Consider the following 24,252-nt stretch of genomic DNA (forward strand, 5'->3'; position numbering starts at 1 on the left):
AGAAACACGGGGAAGGTTGCCGGATATTAGATTAGTCGATGGGTGGCTCTTCCAAGACAGATTTTGCGCTCTCATTAGAAGGCGGGTGTAAGTGCCATCCAACCGTTTCTCTAGTTTCTTTGAAAGTGTCCAATCTGTCCATGTCTCGGAGCCATAGAGTAGAATCGGCTCAACGGTCGTCCTAAATAATAATTATGTGAACTCTCTCTCTCTCTCTCTCTCTCCTGTGCAGGTATGGAGCGGTTGAACGAGGAGGCGTTGAGACTGAGTTTGCTGAAGCGCAGCCTGGACACCTCCTCCTCCACCTCCTCCTCCACCTCCTCCTCTCTGGTGGGGGGCGGGGCCGGAGCCGCGGCGGCGGCGGCGGCCGCAGAGAGGGAGGAGCTTCTGTGTAAGCGTGTGAAGGTCAGTGTGGGGTCAGGGGGTCATGTACCCTTTTTTTTGTATACACTCGACTTTACTTCAGTGTGTCCGTTTTCTGAGTGGTGCAACCACTCCTCTAGACGGCTATGTGTGTGTGTGTCCCTGTGTCCGAGCACGGAAGTAGCATATTGTCACCACCAAGTGTCACTGTTGTGTAGTCTAACACACACAGAGAGAGGCCAAGGAGGAGAGCTTGTACAGTACAGTACAGCACAGCACAGCACAGCACAGCACAGCACAGCACAGTACAGTACAGCACAGTACAGCACAGTACAGCACAGTACAGCACCACTCACTTCAGACGGGTCTGATATTTCAATACTTTACAGCCGGTGGTTCCCAAAGTGCGGTCCGGGGACCCCCAGGGGGTCCTTGGTGGAGTTCCAGGGGGTCCCCCAGCTAAATGATGATTAGGACGAGTTAAATTAACCTTTTGTTTTGCAATATACATAAAGTTAAAGTGCTTGTTCTTCTCCCCTGGTACAGGTGGAGGGCCTCATGTTAAAGTGCTTGTTCTCCCCCCCCTGGTACAGGTGGAGGGCCTCATGTTAAAGTGCTTGTTCTCCCCCCCCCCTGGTACAGGTGGAGGGCCTCATGTTAAAGTGCTTGTTCTCCCCCCCCTGGTACAGGTGGAGGGCCTCATGTTAAAGTGCTTGTTCTCCCCCCCCTGGTACAGGTGGAGGGCCTCATGTTAAAGTGCTTGTTCTCCCCCCCCCTGGTACAGGTGGAGGGCCTCATGTTAAAGTGCTTGTTCTCCCCCCCCTGGTACAGGTGGAGGGCCTCATGTTAAAGTGCTTGTTCTCCCCCCCCCTGGTACAGGTGGAGGGCCTCATGTTAAAGTGCTTGTTCTCCCCCCCCCTGGTACAGGTGGAGGGCCTCATGTTAAAGTGCTTGTTCTCCCCCCCCCCTGGTACAGGTGGAGGGCCTCATGTTAAAGTGCTTGTTCTCCCCCCCCCTGGTACAGGTGGAGGGCCACCAGGCCATGGAGAGGCTCAAGATGCTGGCCTTCCTGAAGAGGAAAGACCTGGCGGGGCTGGAGGCCATGATGGGCCTGACGGAGTTCAAAGGTCACCACGCCAACGCCGCCGCGCACCACGGCGCGCTGCTGGCGGCCTCGGCGGCCACGGCCGCCCGGATGGCGGCGGCGGCGGCCGCAGCGGCGGGAGGCGGAGGCGGGGGCGGTGGTGCTTACGACGAGAGGACCAATGGGAGCCTGCGCCTGTCGTCGCCGCCCTCGTCCTCGTTGCCGGGTGGGGGCGTGTCGTCGTCGTCGTCTCACGCTCAGCCAATGGGACGCAGCCGGAAGGAGAACATGGGGGAGGAGCCCGTGGACATGAGCGCCAAGAAGAGGTGAGGCGATAATAAGGGGAGATGATAATTATTTGATTGCATTTTTATAGCGCTTATTCTATGCACTATACGTGCCTATACTCAAAGCGCTCTACAATGGTCCCATTCATTCATACTGTCACGGATTTAGACAGAGTCAAACCCAAGTGCAGAGCAACAACAAACACGAATAGAAGTTAAGTATTTAATAAAGAATAAGGCAGATCTTACACCGAGTAGTAGGCAGGAATCAGGCAGTTGCAAAATGACAAAGTAGTCAAAACAGGAATCCACAGACAAGCAACCGTGACATCAAACTATGAACTGACAATGAGAGTTTGTGAAGAGTTCAGTTTTATAGTGAGCAGGTTGATTGGCAAAGTGTTCACAGGTGGCTGACGAGGGAGTTGAAGACAGGTGTGTAAATGGGACTGCAGTGTGGCGGAAATGAATGTGGGAGTGGCCATGGTGGAGTCACAGACTGAGGGGGAGAGAGAATGTGACACATACACTGGGAGGGTCTGGCCATGCAGCGTCCTCACGTCCCCCACACTCCCCCACACTCCATGCGACTTCATGGAGGCTATGCTGTGTTTCAGTGTCTCGCCTTAAGGACACTTCGACATGTATAGACACTGCTCTATACCTCCTGAGCCACAGCCGCCCGCCCTACACTTAAGGGTTATTATGGTTCTCGGTTTTAAACGGCCCTTTAGAGCTATAGTTTGAACGGGAGTTGAGGGGCCATTCACACTAAAGCACCGCTACTATAACTATAAATGTGATGGTTGTTCAAAATCCTTGTAACTCAAGTGGACGAACACTGTGAGGGAACCCCTTTTGGTGTTAGCATTATGCTATGCTTTAGCTATTGAAAAACAGCAGATCTACAAGCTCATAGCGCGCCACCGAGTGGCGCGCTACAAGCTTGTAGGTCTGCTATTTTGGAAAAATCGAAGAACGACTGACATAGCTTTTTCAGAAAACTGACGTCTTTAGAATCTGATCTCAGGTCAGAATGGGTTAATGCCTCGTATACACGCTGCACGATATATATGCTCCGATTATGCTGTCGGGGACAAACTCCCGCAAGATCGGGCTTTGACCGGCGAGGTTTTGCTCGCTGTGTGTTGAAAGGCTCTGCGAGAAGATATAGCGCCGATAAAAAGGTTCGTTTTCTGAATACCTATAGCAGGTTTGATATTTGGCTCTCTCGCCGACTGGACATCTTACAGTATGAAACTTGGTTGCGACCGCACACCGAGAAGTCCTGTATTACAGCCAATGAGAGCACAGGACAGCTGTGCTCACTGACTCTGTCTGTCTGTCTGTCGACTGTATCGATAGCGCGCACATACGGAGAGAGACAGAGAGTTATTTCATGAAAATCAAGATTTAACGTCATGTCTCATAGGCTACACGCTACCACAAACATTTCGCCCTGTGTGTGTGGCGAGAGAGAGAGAGAGAGAGAGAGAGAGAGAGAGAGAGAGAGAGAGAGAGGAGAGAGAGAGAGAGAGAGGAGAGAGAGAGAGAGAGAGAGAGGGAGAGGGAGAGAGAGAGAGAGAGAGAGAGAGGAGAGAGAGAGAGAGAGAGAGAGAGAGAGAGAGAGAGAGAGAGAGAGAGAGAGAGAGAGAGAGAGAGAGAGAGAGAGAGAGAGAGAGAGAGAGGAGAGAGAGAGAGAGAGAGAGAGAGAGAGAGAGAGAGAGAGAGAGAGAGAGAGAGAGAGAGAGAGAGAGAGAGAGAGAGAGAGAGAGAGAGAGAGAGAGAGAGAGAGAGGAGAGAGAGAGAGGAGAGAGAGAGAGAGAGAGAGAGAGAGATGTGGCATGAGATGTCAAAATGAATTGGAATAAAAAACAAATGCTGTAGCCTATTATGCATATCGGGTCTGGATCGCATCTTGGTGAGCTCTAGCAGTGTGTGATGCCTAGTCGGCTATCAATCGTTTAGTGTGAAAGCCACAATCATAATATGATATGACAGCCGATTTTAAAAAAAAAAAGACTCTTGTAGTGTGAAATACAAAATGATTTGAGGACTCTCCCACAACTTTAAAACTCCTACAGTGTGTAGAGGCCATTAGGCTATAGGTTGACAGGAGTTAGCCCTGTTAAACGCTAGTTAGAATAGGTTAACAGGAGTTATTCCTGTTAAACACTAGTTAGAATAGGTTAACAGGAGTTAGCCCTGTTAAACGCTAGTTAGAATAGTTTAAGTTAGGCCAGTTTAACAGGAGTTAGGCCTGATAAACGCTAGTTAGAATAGTTTAAGTTAGGCCAGTTTGACAGGAGTTAGGCCTGTTAAACGCTACTTAGAATAGTTTAAGTTATAGGCCAGTTTAACAGGAGTTAGGCCTGATAAACGCTACTTAGAATAGTATGTTAGGCCAGTTTAACAGGAGTTAGGCCTGTTACACGCTAGTTAGAATAGTATAAGTTAGGCCAGTTTAACAGGAGTTAGGCCTGTTACACGCTAGTTAGAATAGTATAAGTTAGGCCAGTTTAACAGGAGTTAGCCCTGTTAAACGCTAGTTAGAATAGGTTAACAGGAGTTAGCCCTGTTAAACGCTAGTTAGAATAGTATAAGTTAGGCCAGTTTAACAGGAGTTAGCCCTGTTAAACGCTAGTTAGAATAGTATAAGTTAGGCCAGTTTAACAGGAGTTAGCCCTGTTAAACGCTAGTTAGAATAGTTTAAGTTAGGCCAGTTTAACAGGAGTTATAGGCCTGTTAAACGCTACTTAGAATAGTATAAGTTAGGCCAGTTTAACAGGAGTTACGTTGTACAATAGTTGACAAAAAGTATTTGTTGTTACTTAAGTAAACAGTGCCGTGTTGATATGACATCTAAACTATGATCTTGATGTGTGTGTGTGTGTGTGTGTGTGTGTGTGTGTGTGTGTGTGTGTGTGTGTGTGTGTCTGTGTGTCTGTGTGTGTGTCTGTCTGTCTGTCTGTCTGTCTGTCTGTCTGTCTGTGTGTGTGTGTGTGTGTGTGCGTGCACGTGCGCTCGCATCTTAGTGACAGGCAGTGCATGACAGGTTCTCCTGATGTCATCGTTCTATCTGACAACGAGGCGTCGAGTCCAAAACCAGTTTGCAAGATGGAGAGACGTCCCAACGTCCAGCTGTTGAAGGTAAGATGGAATAATGAATCACATTTTTATGAATTGCATTTTAAAGTGCTCAAAGCGCTTTACGATGGTTCATTCATTCATACATTGGGAGGTGAAGCGGCGAACAGTCGACGCCGGCGTCCTCACTTCCCACATTCACACACCGATGGTGGCGAGCTCACACCGATATTTTTTATCTGTGTGTCTACGGCGGTCACGCAGGCCCTTCGCCTCGCCTTCGGCGGGGAAAAGAAATCTGTAAATGCAGACCTCCCCGTAGGCAGGGACGTAGCTGGGACGGGTTGCCGTACTGCCGTAGGCCGACCCCCCCATCTGAAAATGTGTCGTTTCAGGAACCTCCCAGAAGCAAAGATTTTTAAGTTAAAAACATTCACTCTGAAAGAATATTCAAAGATCTGCACCACATTTTCACCACTTTTCAAAAATAGCAGACCTACAAGCTCGTAGCGCGCCACTCGGTAGATCTGCTATTTTTCAATAGCTTGAATTATGACAATGTTTAAAACACCAAAAGGTGTCCCGCACCAAAATGGGTTAAAAGGAATTGCTGTCATTCTGTATTGAAAACATTGCGTGTGTGTGTGTGCGTGTGCGCGTGCGTGCGTGTGTCCGTGCGTGCGCGTGTCCAGGGTAAATCGGTGGAGGAGCGACAGAAGGTGATAACGTCTCTGAAGGAGGAGCTACGCATGGAGGAGGCGTGTCTGGTTCTCCTCAGGAAGCTGAGACACAGTCAGCTGCAGAAGGAGAATCTCAACAAGGTCTGTCTGTCTGTCTGTCTGTCTGTCTGTCTGTCTGTCTGGCAAAACTCCAATACTCCCAAAATCTCGGCCACTCGAGCGTCTTACGGTGAAATTTCTGACCTGCCGAAATATGTGACCATCTCGTGTGTGACTTCAGATAATTCATTGCATTTTCATAGCGCTTTTCCCAAGTGCTCAAAGCGCTTCTTTACAACGGTTCATTCATTCACACATTGGGAGGTGAAGCGGCGAACAGTCCACGCCGGCGTCCTCACTTCCCACATTCACACACCGATGGTGGCAAGATGGCACTGACCGACTCATTGGAGGCAACGTGAGGTTCAGTGTCTTGCCCAAGGACACTTCGACATGTGGACAGGAGGAGGAGCCGGGATTCGAACCGCCCACCCACAGGGGTCGTTGGACGACCTGCTCTACCTCCTGAGCCACAGCCGCCCCATATGCATGTAAGATAACTTACATGGAAGTCTTTAAATACGCAGAAACTCGATCTGCTAATTAAACAAACCGCAACGGTCCGCGTTCTGGCACTGACGTCACGTGATAACGTGATACGTTATATGTGACGTCTGCACACGATTCGATTTGTCACATGTTTATTTCAGCAGGTCACCAATTTCACCGTATATAACACCATGAGCCATTCTGGAGTGACAGAGTGTGAGTGGGCGAGTGGCCGAGATTCGGGGTATTTGGAATTCAGCATCTATCTCTGTCTGCGTCTGTCTCTGTGTCTGTCTGTCTTGTCCTGTCTTGTCTGTCTGTAGCCTAATTCATTCCTACTATTTTACAAAGCTTACCACAGTTATTATTATTATTATTCATTTTATTATTATTTCGGAACCGTTACGCAAACTTCATAAAACAATCTTTCCTCCGCGGGGACTTGTTGAAATCAATCCATGCTTTCAACAGGCAATAAAAAAAAGCACAACAATAACTTTTGCCAAGAAACAAAAGCTTAACGTGAGGTTCACCGGCTTCAAAGAACCACGAACCCGCAGCGGCTTCCTGGAAGGCAGGAAATTGGACAATCTAATCTACTGGGACAAATTGTCCTCGCTAATGTAATGTATGTACATCACTAGCAGTATAACAGTGATACGTATAAGGCTGCCAGATATCTTTAATTGAACATTTACCTTCATCAAGGTATCGCCATGCAAGGTATATACAGCACAGTGGTTCCCAAAGTGAGGTCCGGGGGCCGCCAGGGGTCCTTGAGGGAGTTCCAGGGGGTCCCCAGCTAAATTATACTTTGGAACCAAATGGACCCTTATGGGTCTGTAACTCTGAGAGTGTACAAATGGAACTAAATGAACCCTGGACGGGTCCATTTTGTACACTCTCAGAGTTAACTTAACATTGATATATAATATAAATATAAATTGGTGGTCCGTAGTGTAACTCCCTCCGAGCACAGACAGACACAAGTGGTTTCCTTGAAACTGATAAACAAACTGATAACTTAAGCATAAACAATAAAACAACCACGGTACAATTAACACAAGATGACATGCGTAGCATGTAGATGGCTGCAAACATTTCACATATAAGTAAAAGGCAGACATAAAACAAACAACAAATACCTCGTTGGCTGCGTGCAAAACAAAGGGAATACTCTCCAGTCTTCAGGTCCTTATAACCTTTTCTTAGACAGTCTCTTATGACATTCTTCTAACTTTAAAGTCTTTGTGTGACCACGACCAGTTCAAACGGAGCTGCTGCACCTTGCTGCTTCTGTTGCTTGTGGCTTGATTGCATATATACAAAACTTCTGTGTACCAATTGACATGAGATGATGAGAGCAGACCAAAAAATGCATAAAATAATGTTTTAACATGAATGTAACTTAATTATGAACTTCTTCATTATGAACTTAGACCTTTAGAAATATAATAAACAATCATGAACATATTTTAGCCTTCTTATGAACTTTGTCTTAGAGAAATAAACTAATTATATTACTCATAGTGGCAACAGTTACACGTAGACTAATTTGCATGTCAAACTGGGGGTCCTTCAAATTAAACGGGTTGAGAATCACCACTAGAGCCGTAGAAATCTGCTCTAATGGGGGTCCTTTGGCATATCTTTTCAAATGGTGGTTCGCGGGCCAATTAGTGCCAACTTCATGGGGGTCCTTGGGGCATGAAAGCGTTTGGGAACCACTGGCATACAGTAATATCGCGAGAGAGAGGTATTAATCGAGGTAAATAAATGGAGTATTATTATTTGCCTATTTGTCGATTGAGCAATCCCAGCGGCAAAGCTGTTTTTGTCAGCAAATTTCTATTTTAGTTTAGTCACAGTCTTTGGAATGAAAGACTTTAGTTGACTAAATATGCAGTTCATTTAGTCGACTAAAATGTGTTTTTGGCGGGCCTTGAGGCAGTCGTAATGGCTCATTTTGCACTTGCATGCAACCACGTGTAAAATGACTTATACTGGACCTCTTGTCCACTAGTCCAACATTTTAGTCTAGTTTCTATCTGTTGACGAAATTGTCAATACATTAGTCTTAGTTTTAGTCATTATAGCTTAGTTCTCATTTAGTTTCCATTTCGTTTTCGTCAGTGAAAAAAGGTAGTCGACGGACATTTTTCGCCTTAGTTTTAGTCGACAAAGACAACACTGGATCCATGTACATTATTAATAAAGTTGAGCACAGCTGCTCCTCCCCGCCCCTCTCAACTGAACGTACCAAAATAACGAACTATTTTATGTTCCATCCTGAAGCCGCACTGATAAGTGTCCTGTAACACTAGGTTGAACGCCGACAAATGCACGGCCGTCTTTCAGGCTAGACTGCCTATCATGTTTAAAGTTACCTTTGAACAGCCACTGCACCGACCGCTGTGTTGCTTGTCATGAAAATCCACTTCAAGGGAAATTGAGTCCTTATATTGTTTACAATGGGAAAGCTGCCTAGCAGAGCATGCGGCTGCCCCGTTCTGCCTGTTGTTGTGGTCGGCACTTTTGGAATATTTTTCCATATACAACAACAAGGGATTGCACCGTTTTAACCCTTTGCATGCCGGAGCGACAGACCTTTTTTTGCGACGACGTCATCAAAACACGTCTCACATCCAATTCTGTCCAGGTGGATTGACTTAAAACCGATAAAAAGAAAACGTGGATTAAACAGTGAAAACATAACTCGGGCAACTCGCGAATAGAAGTCAAAGTGTTTTAATGACATTATGAGATACAAGTGTAATTAACATGTTTGTTCTGGTGCCATGCAGGTCCCGGGGGCCCAGAATGCATCGCTGCAAGCGGGTTCCGTTCACGGAGCTCAACCCAACAACAAGATGTCTGTCCGAGCGACCGTGCACCCCCCCGAAGCCACGCACCCACACCAACCCTCACAGGTACCACCGTAGTACAGCAACGCACCCACACCCACCCTCACAGGTACCACCGTACAGCCACACACCCACACCCACCTTCACAGGTAACGTAGTACAGCAACACACCCACACCAACCCTCACAGGTACCACCGTAGTACAGCAACACACCCACACCAACCCTCACAGGTACCACCGTACAGCAGCACACCCACACCCACCCTCACAGGTACCACCGTACAGCAGCACACCCACACCCACCCTCACAGGTACCACTGTACAGCCACACACCCACACCCACCCTCACAGGTACCACTGTAGCCTACAGAGACGCACCCAGCAGCGGGCGCAGCGGACTGACCTCATGCTTCCTTCTGTGCATGAGGAGTCCAAGCTGCTTCTTTACAATGTACAGTTGAGGCATTTAGCAACATGACATTAGTCAAGAACAAAAAGCACGGCAATACATCACATACATAAAAAGTAGTTATCATCAAACATGCGTAAGCTAAGAATGTAACAGTGGAATATCTATATAATGAAACTATACATATAAACTATATACATACATACAGTATACTATGCTATAGGCCTACATATATGCTATACATATATACTATAAAGTGATATGACTACATACAATGCAATTCTAGTACTGTCTACATAACATGCTATAAGTCTGTGTCAAATGCTATCTAAGTCTACAAAAAGTGTGAAAAAAAAGTCTGAAAAGGTGGGTTTTCAGACTACGGGGGAGGTTGGGAGTGAGGCTGCAGTTCTGCTTGTAATAGGAAGTGCATTCCCATAGTTTTGGAGCGAGAAGGGAGAAGAGTTTGGGACATGTGGAGCGTTGTCCCGGCATTTTTAGTGAGGGTACTTCCAGCTTCCCTGCGTTGGCTGATCTGAGCGCACAGGGTTTGTAGGGTTCAATCATACTTGCAAGATATGGGGGAGCCATACCTTTGGTTGCTTTGAATGCCAGCATCAGCGTTTTGTATTCTGTGCGGGCAGAATACACTTGACAGGGGGAAGTTTCCCCGGCCGGACGTAGCGCGTGGAAGGAACACGTTATTCCGACCAGTTCCTTTCCCCTCCATCAGGCGCCCCGGCGCCTGATGGAGGGGAAAGGAATCGCTCTGGATTAAGAGTGTCTGCTAAAATAATGGCTCAATTGTAAATGTGTAATTTAAATAGTTAGTCAACTTGTTTTTGTGTTGTTTTTGGCAGCAAATTTAGATTGTAGTTTTAGTCACGGTCTCTTGAATAGTTTTCATTTAGTTTTAGTCACATTTTAGTCACCTGGAATGTTTTGGTGTTAGTCTAGTTTTAGTCTTACGACTAACTGTCATAAGATTTTAGTCGACTAAATCTACAGGTGATTTAGTCGACTAAACTGTATTTTGGCGGGTCTTGATGCCGTCGAAATGACCGATTTTACACTTGCTGAAAATAGCCGATCTACAAGCTCACAGCGGGTGCTGGCACGTCGCGTTGTGATCTTGTAGATCTGCTATTTTCAACATGCAACCAAGTGTAAAATGACTCATGCTGGATCTCTTGTCCACTAGTCCCTTCCTAACATTTTAGCCTAGTTTTTATTTGATGACGAAATTGTTAGTATATATTTAGTCTTATAGTTTTAGTCATCGTAGCATAGTTTTCATTTAGTTTCCATGTAGTTTTCGTCAGTGAAAAAAAGGTAGTCGACGAACATTTTTAGTTTTAGTTTTTAGTTTTACCCGAGGAAATCAACACTGTGTAGCAGTTCCCTAACCGTCCTCGGCTTAGTATTAAACTCTCCGCAGTTAAATGAACACTAAACATTTACTGTGTGCTCTCATCTAAACGGCCATATTGTAAAATATATCAATGGGATGGTTTGGTTTGGTTGTAGGAGTAATCCACCAAAGATCCTCTCCACTCACAGTTCAATTCAAAAATAGAGCAATGTCTCCACCTAGCGGCCAGACGGTAGAATGACACGCTATGGACTCATCTCCTACAGAGTGTCATTCCTTCCTAATGAATATAATTCAGGTGAACATATTCTCTTCTGACGGTAGGAACTACAATAAAGATGGTGGCCCACCTATGTTCATTTGATTTAGGTGTAGCCTACCATTCTCTTCTGACGGTCAGAACTACAATAAAGATGGTGGCCCACCTATGTTCATTTGATTTAGGTGTAGCCTACCATTCTCTTCTGACGGTCAGAACTACAATAAAGATGGTGGCCCACCTATGTTCATTTGATTTAGGTGTAGCCTACCATTCTCTTCTGACGGTCGGAACTACAATAAAGATGGTGGCCCACCTATGTTCATTTGATTTAGGTGTACAATTATCTTGTGACGGTCAGAACTACAATAAAGATGGTGGCCCACCTATGTTCATTGGATTTAGTTATGTTGGGTTAACTAGATGTGTTGTGGTTAGTTATTCATTCCTTGTGTTAGGTTTAGTTATATTAAGTTAACTAGATGTTGGGCAGTAGCTAGCTACAAGTAGCGACACTACATAGCTTAACTACATTTATCAGTAGCTTGATGGTAGCGTCGCTCCTTTTGAACCAAGTAGCGTTTTCTGTAGTGTAGCAATTTTTAGACCCAAGTAGTGACGTAGCGTCCACCAAACGCTATACGTTACAAATTGACTGTTAAATAAAGATTTGCACTTTTATTTTTCACCGCGGAACGTTTCTCATTGGGCGCATTTCTAGTAGTGATGCGCAAAAAAGTACAACAACCACTCCACTCTCATTGAAAATCCGGTAGAGTACGATTGTAAGGAGATGTATAGCTTAGCTGCGTGTCTCTGTAGCCAAATTCCAATACCCCAAATCTCGGCCACTCGCTCACTCACACTTGCTCACTCCAGCATGGTGGTGTTATGGTGAAATTGGTGACCTGCTGAAATATGTGATAATCTTGCAGACATCACATAATGTCAGTGTCCGAATGAAAATCGTTGCAGTTTGTTCATTAGCAAAGTTCAACCTAGGGGTATTCAGGCCACATATTTAAAGACCTCCATGTAGTTGTGTGAAGTCCACAAGATGGTAACATATTTCGGCAGGTCACCAATTTCACCATACTTTGCCATGCTGTAGTGAACGAGTGGGAGTGAGCGAGTGGCTGAGATTTTGGGTATTGGAATTTGGCTTGTAACACCGAGGAGGAGTAGACACAGAGCACAGCAGTGACAGCACAGCACGCTCTGACTGCTCCTCCCTCCCAGTTCCACACACACGGAGTAAAGAGAGAGAGGAAAATCCACACTGAGAGGGACAGAAGGTGTAACAGTGGTAGACCTACAAGGCTACATTAGCCAACGCTAGCTCCTATGCTAACGCTGCAAACTTACAGCAGCTGTAAACGGTTCTTTGATTTGTGTGTGTGTGTGTGTGTGTGTGTGTGTGTGTGTGTGTGTGTGTGTGTGTGTGTGTGTGTGTGTGTGTGTGTGTGTGTGTGTGTGTGTGTGTGTGTGTGTGTGTGTGTGTGTGTGTGTGTGTGTGTGTGTGTGTGTGTGTGTGTGTTAGGGTTGCCAGCTTTGAGATCTTGAAATAAGGGACACTCTTTACGCCTGCCGCAATAAGGCCGGCAATAAGTTGAAGCAATAAGTTGAAGCAATACGTTGAAGCAATAAGTTGAAGCAATACGTTGAAGCAATAAGTTGAAGCAATACGTTGAAGCAATAAGTTGAAGCAATAAGTTGAAGCAATAAGTTGAAGCAATAAGTTGAAGCAATACGTTGAAGCAATACGTTGAAGCAATAAGTTGAAGCAATAAGTTGAAGCAATAAGTTGAAGCAATACGTTGAAGCAATAAGTTGAAGCAATACGTTGAAGCAATAAGTTGAAGCAATACGTTGAAGCAATACGTTGAAGCAATAAGTTGAAGCAATACGTTGAAGCAATAAGTTGAAGCAATACGTTGAAGCAATAAGTTGAAGCAATACGTTGAAGCAATAAGTCGAAGCAATAAGTTGAAGTTTCCCTTCAACTTATTGTTTATGGTATGCTATCCACAACTTTTGAAGTAGAATTTTGTTTTCCAAATGAGCATAACAACATCAGCAGCCCATTATAAAATATATGCCAGCGACCCCCATAAGAGAAGATTTTTACACAGTGATTCTCAACCCATTTAATTTCAAGTACCAGTTTGACATGCATTAGTATACAGACCCCCATTTAATGGCATTTCTATCTCTGGGACCCCCAATTCATATTGTAAAATCAATGTTAATTTAACTCTGATGGTCCATTTGGTTCCATTTGCACACTCTCAGAGTTACAGACCCATAAGGGTCCATTTGGTTCCAAACTATAATTTAGCTGGGGACCCCCTGGAACTCCCTCAAGGACCCCTGGGGGTCCCCGGACCTCACTTTGGGAACCACTGGTTTAGGCTACTTTAGGTAGTGTGTGCCTCCCGCTAGAACAATTGTGCTGACTTTAATATTTCCTGTGTTTTGTTTTGTTCATTATTGTTAAATTCAGTGTTGACGTGTAGGGGCTATTTAGGAAAATAAGGAACAAACTGCGTTCCTTATTGGTTCAATAAGGGACGCATCATTTAATTCTCAAATAAGGGACGATTCTGTATTTTAAGGGACGGGTGGCAACCCTAGTGTGTGTGTGTGTGTGTGTGTGTGTGTGTGTGTGTGTGTGTGTGTGGGTGTGTGGGTGTGTGGGTGTGTGGGTGCGTGCATGCATGCGAGCCAACTGAATGTTTTCTAAAAGGACAACTTTCTTTCCCCCTCCTATTATTATTATTGCATTTTGGCTATGTGCAATAACTAACTGCAAGCCAATGAAGAATGAACCAATCAGTAGCATTGTCAGTATTTGTCTTAATTTCTAATTCATATTTATTTAGTTGACAATAATTTAATTGTAGGCCAGTGTTTTGAGACATACAAGGCTATTGTATTGCTATAAAATGATGATCTTGAAAGTGGCAAATTTCAGTGGTGGAGTAAAACACAACACATGGCTTTGGGGAGTTTGGGCAGCAGATCTACAAGCTCTCAACATGCCATGCTGCAATGTGCTTTTTGGATAAATAAACTGATTGTTTTTCCCTGATAAAAAAAAAAAAGAGTTTTAAACCTGTGCCTGCACTTCATACAGTGCTGTATGAAGTGCAGGCACAGGCTTAAAACTTTTTTTTAGTTCCATATTATTATTATTATTATTATGTTCCATATTCTGCAACATTAGCATGTTTGCACTTTAATTAAATTAAAGCTGCATTTGATGGGGGGGGGGGGGTGTTTTACTGAAAACGATGTTGGTGCTTCTTGCACTAGCCTGACCTAAGCAGAGACATTTCTGGCCTAGATGGGAGGGTCGCGCCTCAGAAAAGCGCGCACCCTGATTGGATCTCATCGATCTGTCCGTCACCCCCGGCCCCTCCTCTCCCCCCTAGTGCAGCGCTACGTCACATCATTTAGAGCGACGCCCACCCGGAAGGGTTGACTCCCACTTTTAGACTGGTTCAGCCCACGGCTTTTTCCAGGCTTTCATCTTTCGCGCAGACGAAATGAAAGCCTGGGTATCGAGGCTATTCTTGCACTAACTTTTTATAAGCAATACATGTTCTCCAATGCATTTAAAGGAATTATTGTGTTAGAATTTATGTTAATGTTAATGTTTTATTATTTCCACACAACAACTCTAAGGTATGACAGTAAAATGTTGAAAATGAGTGGAATTCCATAGTCACTATTCATTGATTCACTGGGATACAAAACAAAACATAAAAAAAGGTTTCTCACTGTTCTCAGGTCGAATATTGATATGCGATTAAAATGTGATTAAACAAGATTAATTAATTAAGAAGCCTCTAATTAATTAGATTAAAAAAATTATCGAGTCCCAGCTTTAATAAACACATGAATAAAAAAAAGTAGTGTCCATGTAGCTAGCTACTTTTGCCATGTAGCTTATAGTGTAGCTTGCTACAATTCTCTGGGATAGCTTCCTTGTAGTTGAGCTATATTTAATAGAGAGTAACTGGTAGTGTAGCTTACTACATTTTCCAAGTAGCTTGCCCATCACTGTTAACTCATCCTTGGCTAAGGATATTTAATGATAGACCTATACAGTTGGCTTACCGCTAATCTCTCTCGTCGATCGGCAGCTCCGTGTTCGATTGCTTCCCCTTCAGCCTCAATGCATTGAAAACCGATGAAGGTGGTGGATGAGGCCTTTCTAAGAGTGTTCCATTTCAAATCGCGCTGGATAAATAAAGCGACTGTGTTTAGTGTGTTTATGTTCGCTTAAGTAAACACGCCGACTGCCATGAACGTCTTATCTATAGACGACGTCCTATCAAATCCAAACGCTTCGCTGCCAAAGGCCCGTCGTGGGCCTTCAAAATAAGGGTTGTCACTTTAAAAATACTGCCGCTGGTGGACAAATGAATGAACACCTGGTAGGTAATAGATGTGTGAGGTTTGGTCACATTAATCACTTGTGTTCGGGTTTAGTTGTTAGGTCGATTAGTCGTGTGAATTTGTCGTGTTGGGTTCAGCTCATTTTGTTTCTTAAACATATTCAATGTGTTCCTCTCTCTCTCTCTCTCTCTCTCTCTCTCCAGGCTCCGTCGGTGATCCGGTCAGCCGGCACCGGTGCCATGGGTCAGCTGATGGGTCAAAGGTCATTGGCTCCGAGCCCGGCCCAGCTCCTGACCCACAGACTGACCCCCAAGCAGCCTGCCCCCCGCCCCCCCACCGGGGGCCCCAACACTCCTGTCAGCTACCAGCAACAGGTACTAACCCTAACAGACCCCCCACTAGGGGGGGGGGGGGGGGGGGGGGGGGGTCAACACTCCTGTCAGCTACCAGCAACAGGTACTAACCCTAACAGACCCCCCAATGGAGGGGGGGGTCAACACTCCTGTCAGCCCTCCAGTGCGTGGAAGGCACACATTATTCCGACCAGTCCCTTTCCCCTCCATCAGGCGCCCCGGCTGGCCAGGGGGAGGTAGTTTAGAGACCAGCATTACTGCATGTTTTTTTGTGAGGCTACCTATAGGGGACACGGGGAGAACATGCAAACTCCACACAGAAAGGCCAACCCCACCTCGTGTATGTAAAATCCTTGATTATGCAGGCTAAAATCCTTGATTGTGCGATGAAATATGCAGAGTTTATGCGGAAAGTTGTGAAATATGCAAAAGAAAGATGTGAAATATCCACAGCTCCTTTTGAATTGAATCACCTGCGTCGACAATGCGCCACCAGGACACGTCGCACTGCTGCAACACAACACTAAAGCCCAAACCACGCCAAAGGGTTGGGACGAGACTCATTCATTCATTCAAGTTTTATTTATTCTCGAAATTACACTTGAGTAATCAGACTCATTTTCAGTGCCGTCGAGTAATACAATATCATATAGACAAAAAACATCACAAGAAAAACAAACGCAAATCGTAAATGTGAATTACATAAGTTTACAAATAAAAAAGCAGATACTAATTTTGAAATGATCTAAAAACAGTTACGTATTGTGGGCCAATGTGGGGGTCTGTATTCTCACCAAGGTTTTTACAACGATGCAAGGGTACCAATGTGGTCAATTTCAATGTCGTTTGCAGGTCATTCCATGTACTAGGGCCACAGAAGCTAAAAGCAGATCTACCAAGTTCAGAGTTAACTCTTGGTACCTTGAATTTGGGGAAATTACTTGACCGGGTGTATTAGGGTCCCATTTCAGGAAAGATGAGATGCATTTAGGACAATCTCCAAGCATGGCTTTATACAAGAACAGGTAGTTCTCGTCTCTCTGACCGGGAGGACCATCCAACCGTGTTCTATAAGATACAATGGTGAATACCATAACTATCACCTGTAATATAATCTAATCAATGGTGAGTACCATAACTATCACCTGTAATAAATCTAATCAATGGTGAGTACCATAACTATCACCTGTAATAAATCTAATCAATGGTGAGTACCATAACTATCACCTGTAATATAATCTAATCAATGGTGAGTACCATAACTATCACCTGTAATAAATCTAATCAATGGTGAGTACCATAACTATCACCTGTAATACATCGAACCGATGAGTGATAAACAGAGTTTATGGATGTAAGAGTGGATGCTGCTGCATGTCTATAGATTATGTCCACATAATCCAAGACAGACAGGAACACTGCCTCAACTACCCTCTTTCTGCTAATGACCGGAAAGCTGGCTTTATTTCTATACAAAAAGCTAAATGTCTGTCGCAATTTACCAGCAAGGACCTCTACATGGTGTTTAAAAGTACGTCTCTCAATCATCAATCCAAATACCAAGATTGAGTTGCATTGGTGTGGTCGACCCGACAACGGTTTTGTCCCTACCGGTGTGGGTCTGGGCTTCATTAAACCGTTTCGTTGCGTCTCTCTCTCTCGACCCATTCAGTATTTTAGCCGTGACGTGAGCGCCCCCTCCTGAGATACTTCCGGGTCCTACTTTTGTGTCGCTTTTGTGTCCCCATAGAGTTATACTGTGACGCTCTGTCGGACTAAATCTGAGACAAAAACAACCACGAAAGTCTCATTTTACCGCTTTCCTCGCAACAACAAAGCTGCTGCTCTCCCAAATCTGGCTGTGACAGGCCGTCTGCCCCACATGGAATACTATCGCCATTTTATTTTATTGTGTCAACTAAATCCTCATTAATATAAACTAGATTCAACATACTCAAGCCTGCACACATTCTAAATATGCCCCCGAAATATTTTATTTTACCGCACCTTCAATAATAATGATAATAATAGTCTTTATTGTCTCCACATCATATATTTTTGTTGTCATGAACATGAAAACATTAATAATTCTACTCAAGTTGGAAGCATTAAGACCCATTTTAACCCTCAATGGCTTCCTTTCTGAAAAATAACGTCATTGTAAAAAGATTCACACGTTTAGATATTCTAATTTAACAATGAGATGCGGACGGGAGCTGCAGGTGCCACATGGACCCGGACCTAACGTATAGCACTACAAAATGACGTCGGACTTAACCCATTTTGGTGTTAGCATTATGTTGTGCTTTAGCTATTGAAAAATAGCAGATCTACAAGCTCATAGCGCGCGCTACGAGCTTTTAGGTCTGCTATTTTTGAAGAATCGTGAAAAGTGACATGAAAGTGTTTGAGAACGACTGACATAGAAAAACAGCTTTTTCAAGAAAACAGTCAGGATTTATAGAAGACATTTGCAGAATCGTTCCCAGGTCAAAATGGGTTAAATACTGAACTGGTGTGGTTTTGGGCTCCCCTCCGTCTCTCTCCCCTAAACCACCAGGTGGCGATGTCCCAGCAGCAGCAGCAGCGCTCCTCTGCCTCCTCCACCTCCTCTTCCTCCTCCTCCTCCGCGGTGATGTACATGAACCTGTCGTCCCAACAGCAGCAACAACAACAACAACAGCAACAACAGCAGGCGGCCGCCGCGGCCGCGGCCGCCGCCGCGTCCCCCCCGGACCCCGCCAGCAGCCAGGCCGCCGCCAAGCTGGCGCTGCGCAAGCAGCTGGAGAAGACCCTGCTGGACATCCCGCCACCCAACCCGCCGGCGCCCCTCCTCCACTTCCTGCCGTCGGCGGCCAACGGAGAGTTCATCTACATGATCGGCCTGGAGGAGGTGGTGGACTCGGTGCTGGACAGCCAGGGTGAGTCTCGTTTCATCGTTAGCGAGGATAAGCAATCTGATTGGTTGAAACGGCCATGGTTCAAACGAGCACCACTCAATTCAATTCAATTCAAAGGGCTTTATTGGCATGAGAAAACATACGTTTACATTGCCAAAGCAGAAAGAACAATAACAATAACAATAACAACAATACAGCAATACAATCAAAACAAAAATGATGTACTTTGAAGGTCAGAATCTTCAATAGATCAACTTCTATGTACCAAGATCACTCGATGCAGGTATAGTTGCAGGAATATACACAATGATTAGTCTTTAGGATGGTTGTGTTCCATTTGATAGCCTTCTCCTATCACAGCAACTCACAAATCTTGCTGCTGTGTTTGCACATTGTTGTACTTCACCCAGTAGATATGGGAGTTTTTTGTCATTGGTCATGTTTTCAAAATCTCCGTGTGTGGTAATCTGTGGGAAGTATGTGTCTCTGATGTCTTGGTACAATGGACAGATGGTTAGGAAGTGTAGCTCGGTTTCCACTTAATTTTGTGTGCCACTCACACACCTAATCGAAACAAAGAATTCAGCTGCTCTGTTCTCCCTGCAGAGCGCTAGCAAACTCGGTGGCTATAGGCTAGCTATAGTTTCTTGGGACATTTGTGGTCGTAGTACTAGTGACTACATCTGTCTTTTCAGCGATTTTCTTAGTTTTAAGGGTAACTGTTGTATAATTGCAATATTACACTTGAGGGGGTGGTTTTGACGTCATTAATGCACTTCTCCGTTGCTTGACGTTAAAACCTCTCGTGTGATATTGCTTAATTCATACTCCAGTTTTAGGTGTAGAGTTGGCCACCTTTCCGGTGGTCACCTCTTCACCAAAACGGTGGTTTTGATGGCGGTGCTCATAGTCCATCGACCGTGGACACTGTCAGTCTGGTCATGTGTCAGTCTGTCTGCGTGTCTGTCCGTCGTTGTATCTGAACAGGTGCTCCCCGTTGTTCTCCTGATTTCTCCTGATTTCTCCTTTTGTGTCTGAACAGGGAAGATGTTCTCCCTGTTGTTCTCCTGATTTCTCCTGATTTCTCCGTTGTGTCTGAACAGGGAAGATGTTCTCCCTGTTGTTCTCCTGATTTCTCCGTTGTGTCTGAAATGGGAAGATGTTCTCTCCTAGCTGCTCTCCTGATTTCTCCTGATTTCTCCGTTGTGTCTGAACAGGGAAGATGTGCTCCCCGCTGTCCTCCATGGAGCCGTTCTCCTGATTTCTCCGTTGTGTCTGAACAGGGAAGATGTGCCCCCTGTTGTTCTCCTGATTTCTCCGTTGTGTCTGAACAGGGAAGATGTGCTCCCAGCTGTTCTCCTGATTTCTCCGTTGTGTCTGAACAGGGAAGATGTGCCCCCTGTTGTTCTCCTGATTTCTCCTGATTTCTCCATTGTGTCTGAACAGGGAAGATGTGCTCCCCGCTGTCCTCCATGGAGCCCTTCTCCTGCGCCCAGTGCCAGACCGACTTCACGCCCCACTGGAAGCAGGAGACGGGCGGGCGCATCCTGTGCGAGACCTGCATGTCGTCCAATCAGAAGAAGGCGCTGAAGGCGGAGCACACCAATAGGCTGAAGAACGCGTTCGTCAAGGCCCTGCAACAGGAGCAGGTCAGTTGTCGCGGTTGTGTTGCCATGCCCGCTTACTATTATAAGCGACCTTGGGCTTCTTTTTCTGTAAAGTTGCTTGTTTGTAATATTTGTAGTTGCAGGTTTTATGGGCGCTTGTTTCTAAAAGTGTAGTCGTTTATTTTGGGCTTGTTTCTTAGTGTTCAAAACATTTCCATGTCAAGGACCCACAGTTCACCGTCCTTTCAATTAGTAACACCCAGCGCCCAGGACGAAGTTCACTCTGTTGCGTAACAGTGCGACGTCATCGAAAATGTTCCCCCCCTGTTTAGCCGACGAGACCAAAAATCTTACAATGTTGATCTAAATCATCCCGTCCAATTCTAAGAAAAGGTCATGCGTTAGACGGCCCACCGCGGTCCCGTCGCTAGTCGCGATATAATTAATCATACCTCCCATTGTTGTCGATCGGCTCTAGAGTGTTTTGGCTACATTTAGCTGCTACATCCACATCCGGGATAGCATCCAGTTCGTCGGTAAAAGTGCTCCGCTGCTATAAATTAAATAACCCCCGGGCAATCGGAGTGTTAATGTATTTGTCCAAGGACCCTAAAACATCTAAACATATTTTGTGCCAGGGACCCCCATACAAGATTTGTGTTGTGGCTATTTTCAAATAGCCTTTTGGGCTTGTTTTCATAGAACTCCCCCCTTATTTATCTCACGCAATCTGGCAACAGTGGTCATTTCCCTGTCGCCATAGTAACAAGCCAGGGATACAGTGTTGTTGTTCTCAGCAAAGCTAATCAATACGAGAGAGCAAAACCATTAATACAAACACACACGGGAACACTGAACCCAGCTAGACGGGAGTCAACTCCTCTTGCTCTTTTCTGATCCGGTCTAAGAGGGGAGGTGGGGGGGGGCAACCGTTAATCAAACTAATGCAGTGGGTTTTCAACCAGCATCAGCCCCTGCCCTTTTACCCGTCTGTAAAACAACTGCCCTCTCCAGACCACGAATGCAACATTTACTACGGCGAACAAAAAATGCAAATGCCACTCCAAATGGACCCGTGCGGTTCCATTTGGTTTCACTTTTTTTGTCCAAAAGTGCCCTCCCTCCGGGATTTCAACCCCTTGCCTCTCTAACACTCTGTGCACGTCTCTGTGCACGTCTCTGTGCACGTCTCTGTGCACGTCCCTGTGCACGTGTCTAACACTCTGTGCACGTCTCTGTGCACGTCTCTGTGCACGTCTCTGTGCACGTCTCTGTGCACGTCTCTGTGCACGTCTCTAACACTCTGTGCACGTCTCTGCCTCTCTAACACTCTGTGCACGTCTCTGTGCACGTCTCTGTGCACGTCTCTGTGCACGTCTCTGTGCACGTCTCTGTGCACGTCTCTGTGCACGTCTCTAACACTCTGTGCACGTCTCTAACACTCTGTGCACGTCTCTAACACTCTGTGCACGTCTCTAACACTCTGTGCACGTCTCTAACACTCTGTGCACGTCTCTAACACTCTGTGCACGTCTCTGTGCACGTCTCTAACACTCTGTGCACGTCTCTGTGCACGTCTCTAACACTCTGTGCACGTCTCTGCCTCTCTAACACTCTGTGCACGTCTCTGTGCACGTCTCTGTGCACGTCTCTGTGCACGTCTCTGTGCACGTCTCTGTGCACGTCTCTGTGCACGTCTCTAACACTCTGTGCACGTCTCTGCCTCTCTAACACTCTGTGCACGTCTCTGTGCACGTCTCTAACACTCTGTGCACGTCTCTGTGCACGTCTCTAACACTCTGTGCACGTCTCTGTGCACGTCTCTAACACTCTGTGCACGTCTCTGTGCACGTCTCTAACACTCTGTGCACGTCTCTAACACTCTGTGCACGTCTCTAACACTCTGTGCACGTCTCTAACACTCTGTGCACGTCTCTGTGCACGTCTCTAACACTCTGTGCACGTCTCTGTGCACGTCTCTAACACTCTGTGCACGTCTCTGTGCACGTCTCTAACACTCTGTGCACGTCTCTAACACTCTGTGCACGTCTCTAACACTCTGTGCACGTCTCTGTGCACGTCTCTAACACTCTGTGCACGTCTCTGTGCACGTCTCTAACACTCTGTGCACGTCTCTAACACTCTGTGCACGTCTCTAACACTCTGTGCACGTCTCTGTGCACGTCTCTGTGCACGTCTCTGTGCACGTCTCTAACACTCTGTGCACGTCTCTAACACTCTGTGCACGTCTCTGTGCACGTCTCTAACACTCTGTGCACGTCTCTAACACTCTGTGCACGTCTCTGTGCACGTCTCTAACACTCTGTGCACGTCTCTGTGCACGTCTCTAACACTCTGTGCACGTCTCTGTGCACGTCTCTAACACTCTGTGCACGTCTCTGTGCACGTCTCTAACACTCTGTGCACGTCTCTAACACTCTGTGCACGTCTCTAACACTCTGTGCACGTCCCTGTGCACGTCCCTGCCTCTCTAACACTCTGTGCACGTCCCTGTGCACGTCTCTAACACTCTGTGCACGTCTCTGTGCACGTCTCTAACACTCTGTGCACGTCTCTAACACTCTGTGCACGTCCCTGCTCGCTAGTGTTTTTATTTTCATCCTGAAAGGTAACAGTTTGGGGACATAACACGAGGTATTCGCCCGGACAGACGATACATTCAATCGATTATGAAAAAGTTCATCGATAATCGATTTGAACGCGACATTGTTGATTTCGGGAGAAAACCGAAAACTGGGGTTTTTTTCCCCCGTTTGAGACGTGATGCCCTCAGCTGTCAAATGTTTACCTAAAATGTACCGATTTACCAATATTGTCAAATATTGTCTGTGCACGTCTCTGTGCACGTCTCTGTGCACGTCTCTGTGCACGTCTCTGTGCACGTCTCTAACACTCTGTGCACGTCTCTAACACTCTGTGCACGTCTCTAACACTCTGTGCACGTCTCTAACACTCTGTGCACGTCTCTAACACTCTGTGCACGTCTCTAACACTCTGTGCACGTCTCTGTGCACGTCTCTAACACTCTGTGCACGTCTCTGCCTCTCTAACACTCTGTGCACGTCTCTGTGCACGTCTCTGTGCACGTCTCTGTGCACGTCTCTGTGCACGTCTCTGTGCACGTCTCTGTGCACGTCTCTAACACTCTGTGCACGTCTCTGCCTCTCTAACACTCTGTGCACGTCTCTGTGCACGTCTCTAACACTCTGTGCACGTCTCTGTGCACGTCTCTAACACTCTGTGCACGTCTCTGTGCACGTCTCTAACACTCTGTGCACGTCTCTGTGCACGTCTCTAACACTCTGTGCACGTCTCTAACACTCTGTGCACGTCTCTAACACTCTGTGCACGTCTCTAACACTCTGTGCACGTCTCTGTGCACGTCTCTAACACTCTGTGCACGTCTCTGTGCACGTCTCTAACACTCTGTGCACGTCTCTGTGCACGTCTCTAACACTCTGTGCACGTCTCTAACACTCTGTGCACGTCTCTAACACTCTGTGCACGTCTCTGTGCACGTCTCTAACACTCTGTGCACGTCTCTGTGCACGTCTCTAACACTCTGTGCACGTCTCTAACACTCTGTGCACGTCTCTAACACTCTGTGCACGTCTCTGTGCACGTCTCTGTGCACGTCTCTGTGCACGTCTCTAACACTCTGTGCACGTCTCTAACACTCTGTGCACGTCTCTGTGCACGTCTCTAACACTCTGTGCACGTCTCTAACACTCTGTGCACGTCTCTGTGCACGTCTCTAACACTCTGTGCACGTCTCTGTGCACGTCTCTAACACTCTGTGCACGTCTCTGTGCACGTCTCTAACACTCTGTGCACGTCTCTGTGCACGTCTCTAACACTCTGTGCACGTCTCTAACACTCTGTGCACGTCTCTAACACTCTGTGCACGTCCCTGTGCACGTCCCTGCCTCTCTAACACTCTGTGCACGTCCCTGTGCACGTCTCTAACACTCTG

General features: G+C 46.1%; 1 protein-coding gene across 1 annotated transcript in view; it reads left to right on the top strand.

Annotated features, from left to right (window-relative positions):
- Window positions 1-234: 234 nt before the first annotated feature.
- The window catches only part of LOC310856456 (transcriptional repressor p66-beta-like), a gene marked incomplete at its 5' end in the record, with an annotated part of 30,365 nt that continues 6,347 nt past the window's right edge, over window positions 235-24,252 (top strand). The window contains 8 exons of the mRNA XM_083761905.1: window positions 235-405; window positions 1,388-1,773; window positions 4,770-4,884; window positions 5,514-5,642; window positions 8,894-9,019; window positions 15,602-15,772; window positions 18,312-18,672; window positions 20,098-20,300. Of these exons, the coding sequence (XP_083618031.1) occupies window positions 235-405; window positions 1,388-1,773; window positions 4,770-4,884; window positions 5,514-5,642; window positions 8,894-9,019; window positions 15,602-15,772; window positions 18,312-18,672; window positions 20,098-20,300 (1,662 nt within the window). The remainder of the gene's footprint in view (window positions 406-1,387; window positions 1,774-4,769; window positions 4,885-5,513; window positions 5,643-8,893; window positions 9,020-15,601; window positions 15,773-18,311; window positions 18,673-20,097; window positions 20,301-24,252) is intronic.

Source organism: Protomyctophum parallelum (genome assembly GCF_964188405.1).
Source record: "Protomyctophum parallelum genome assembly, chromosome: 3".
In the NCBI taxonomy this organism is placed as follows: Eukaryota; Metazoa; Chordata; class Actinopteri; order Myctophiformes; family Myctophidae; genus Protomyctophum; species Protomyctophum parallelum.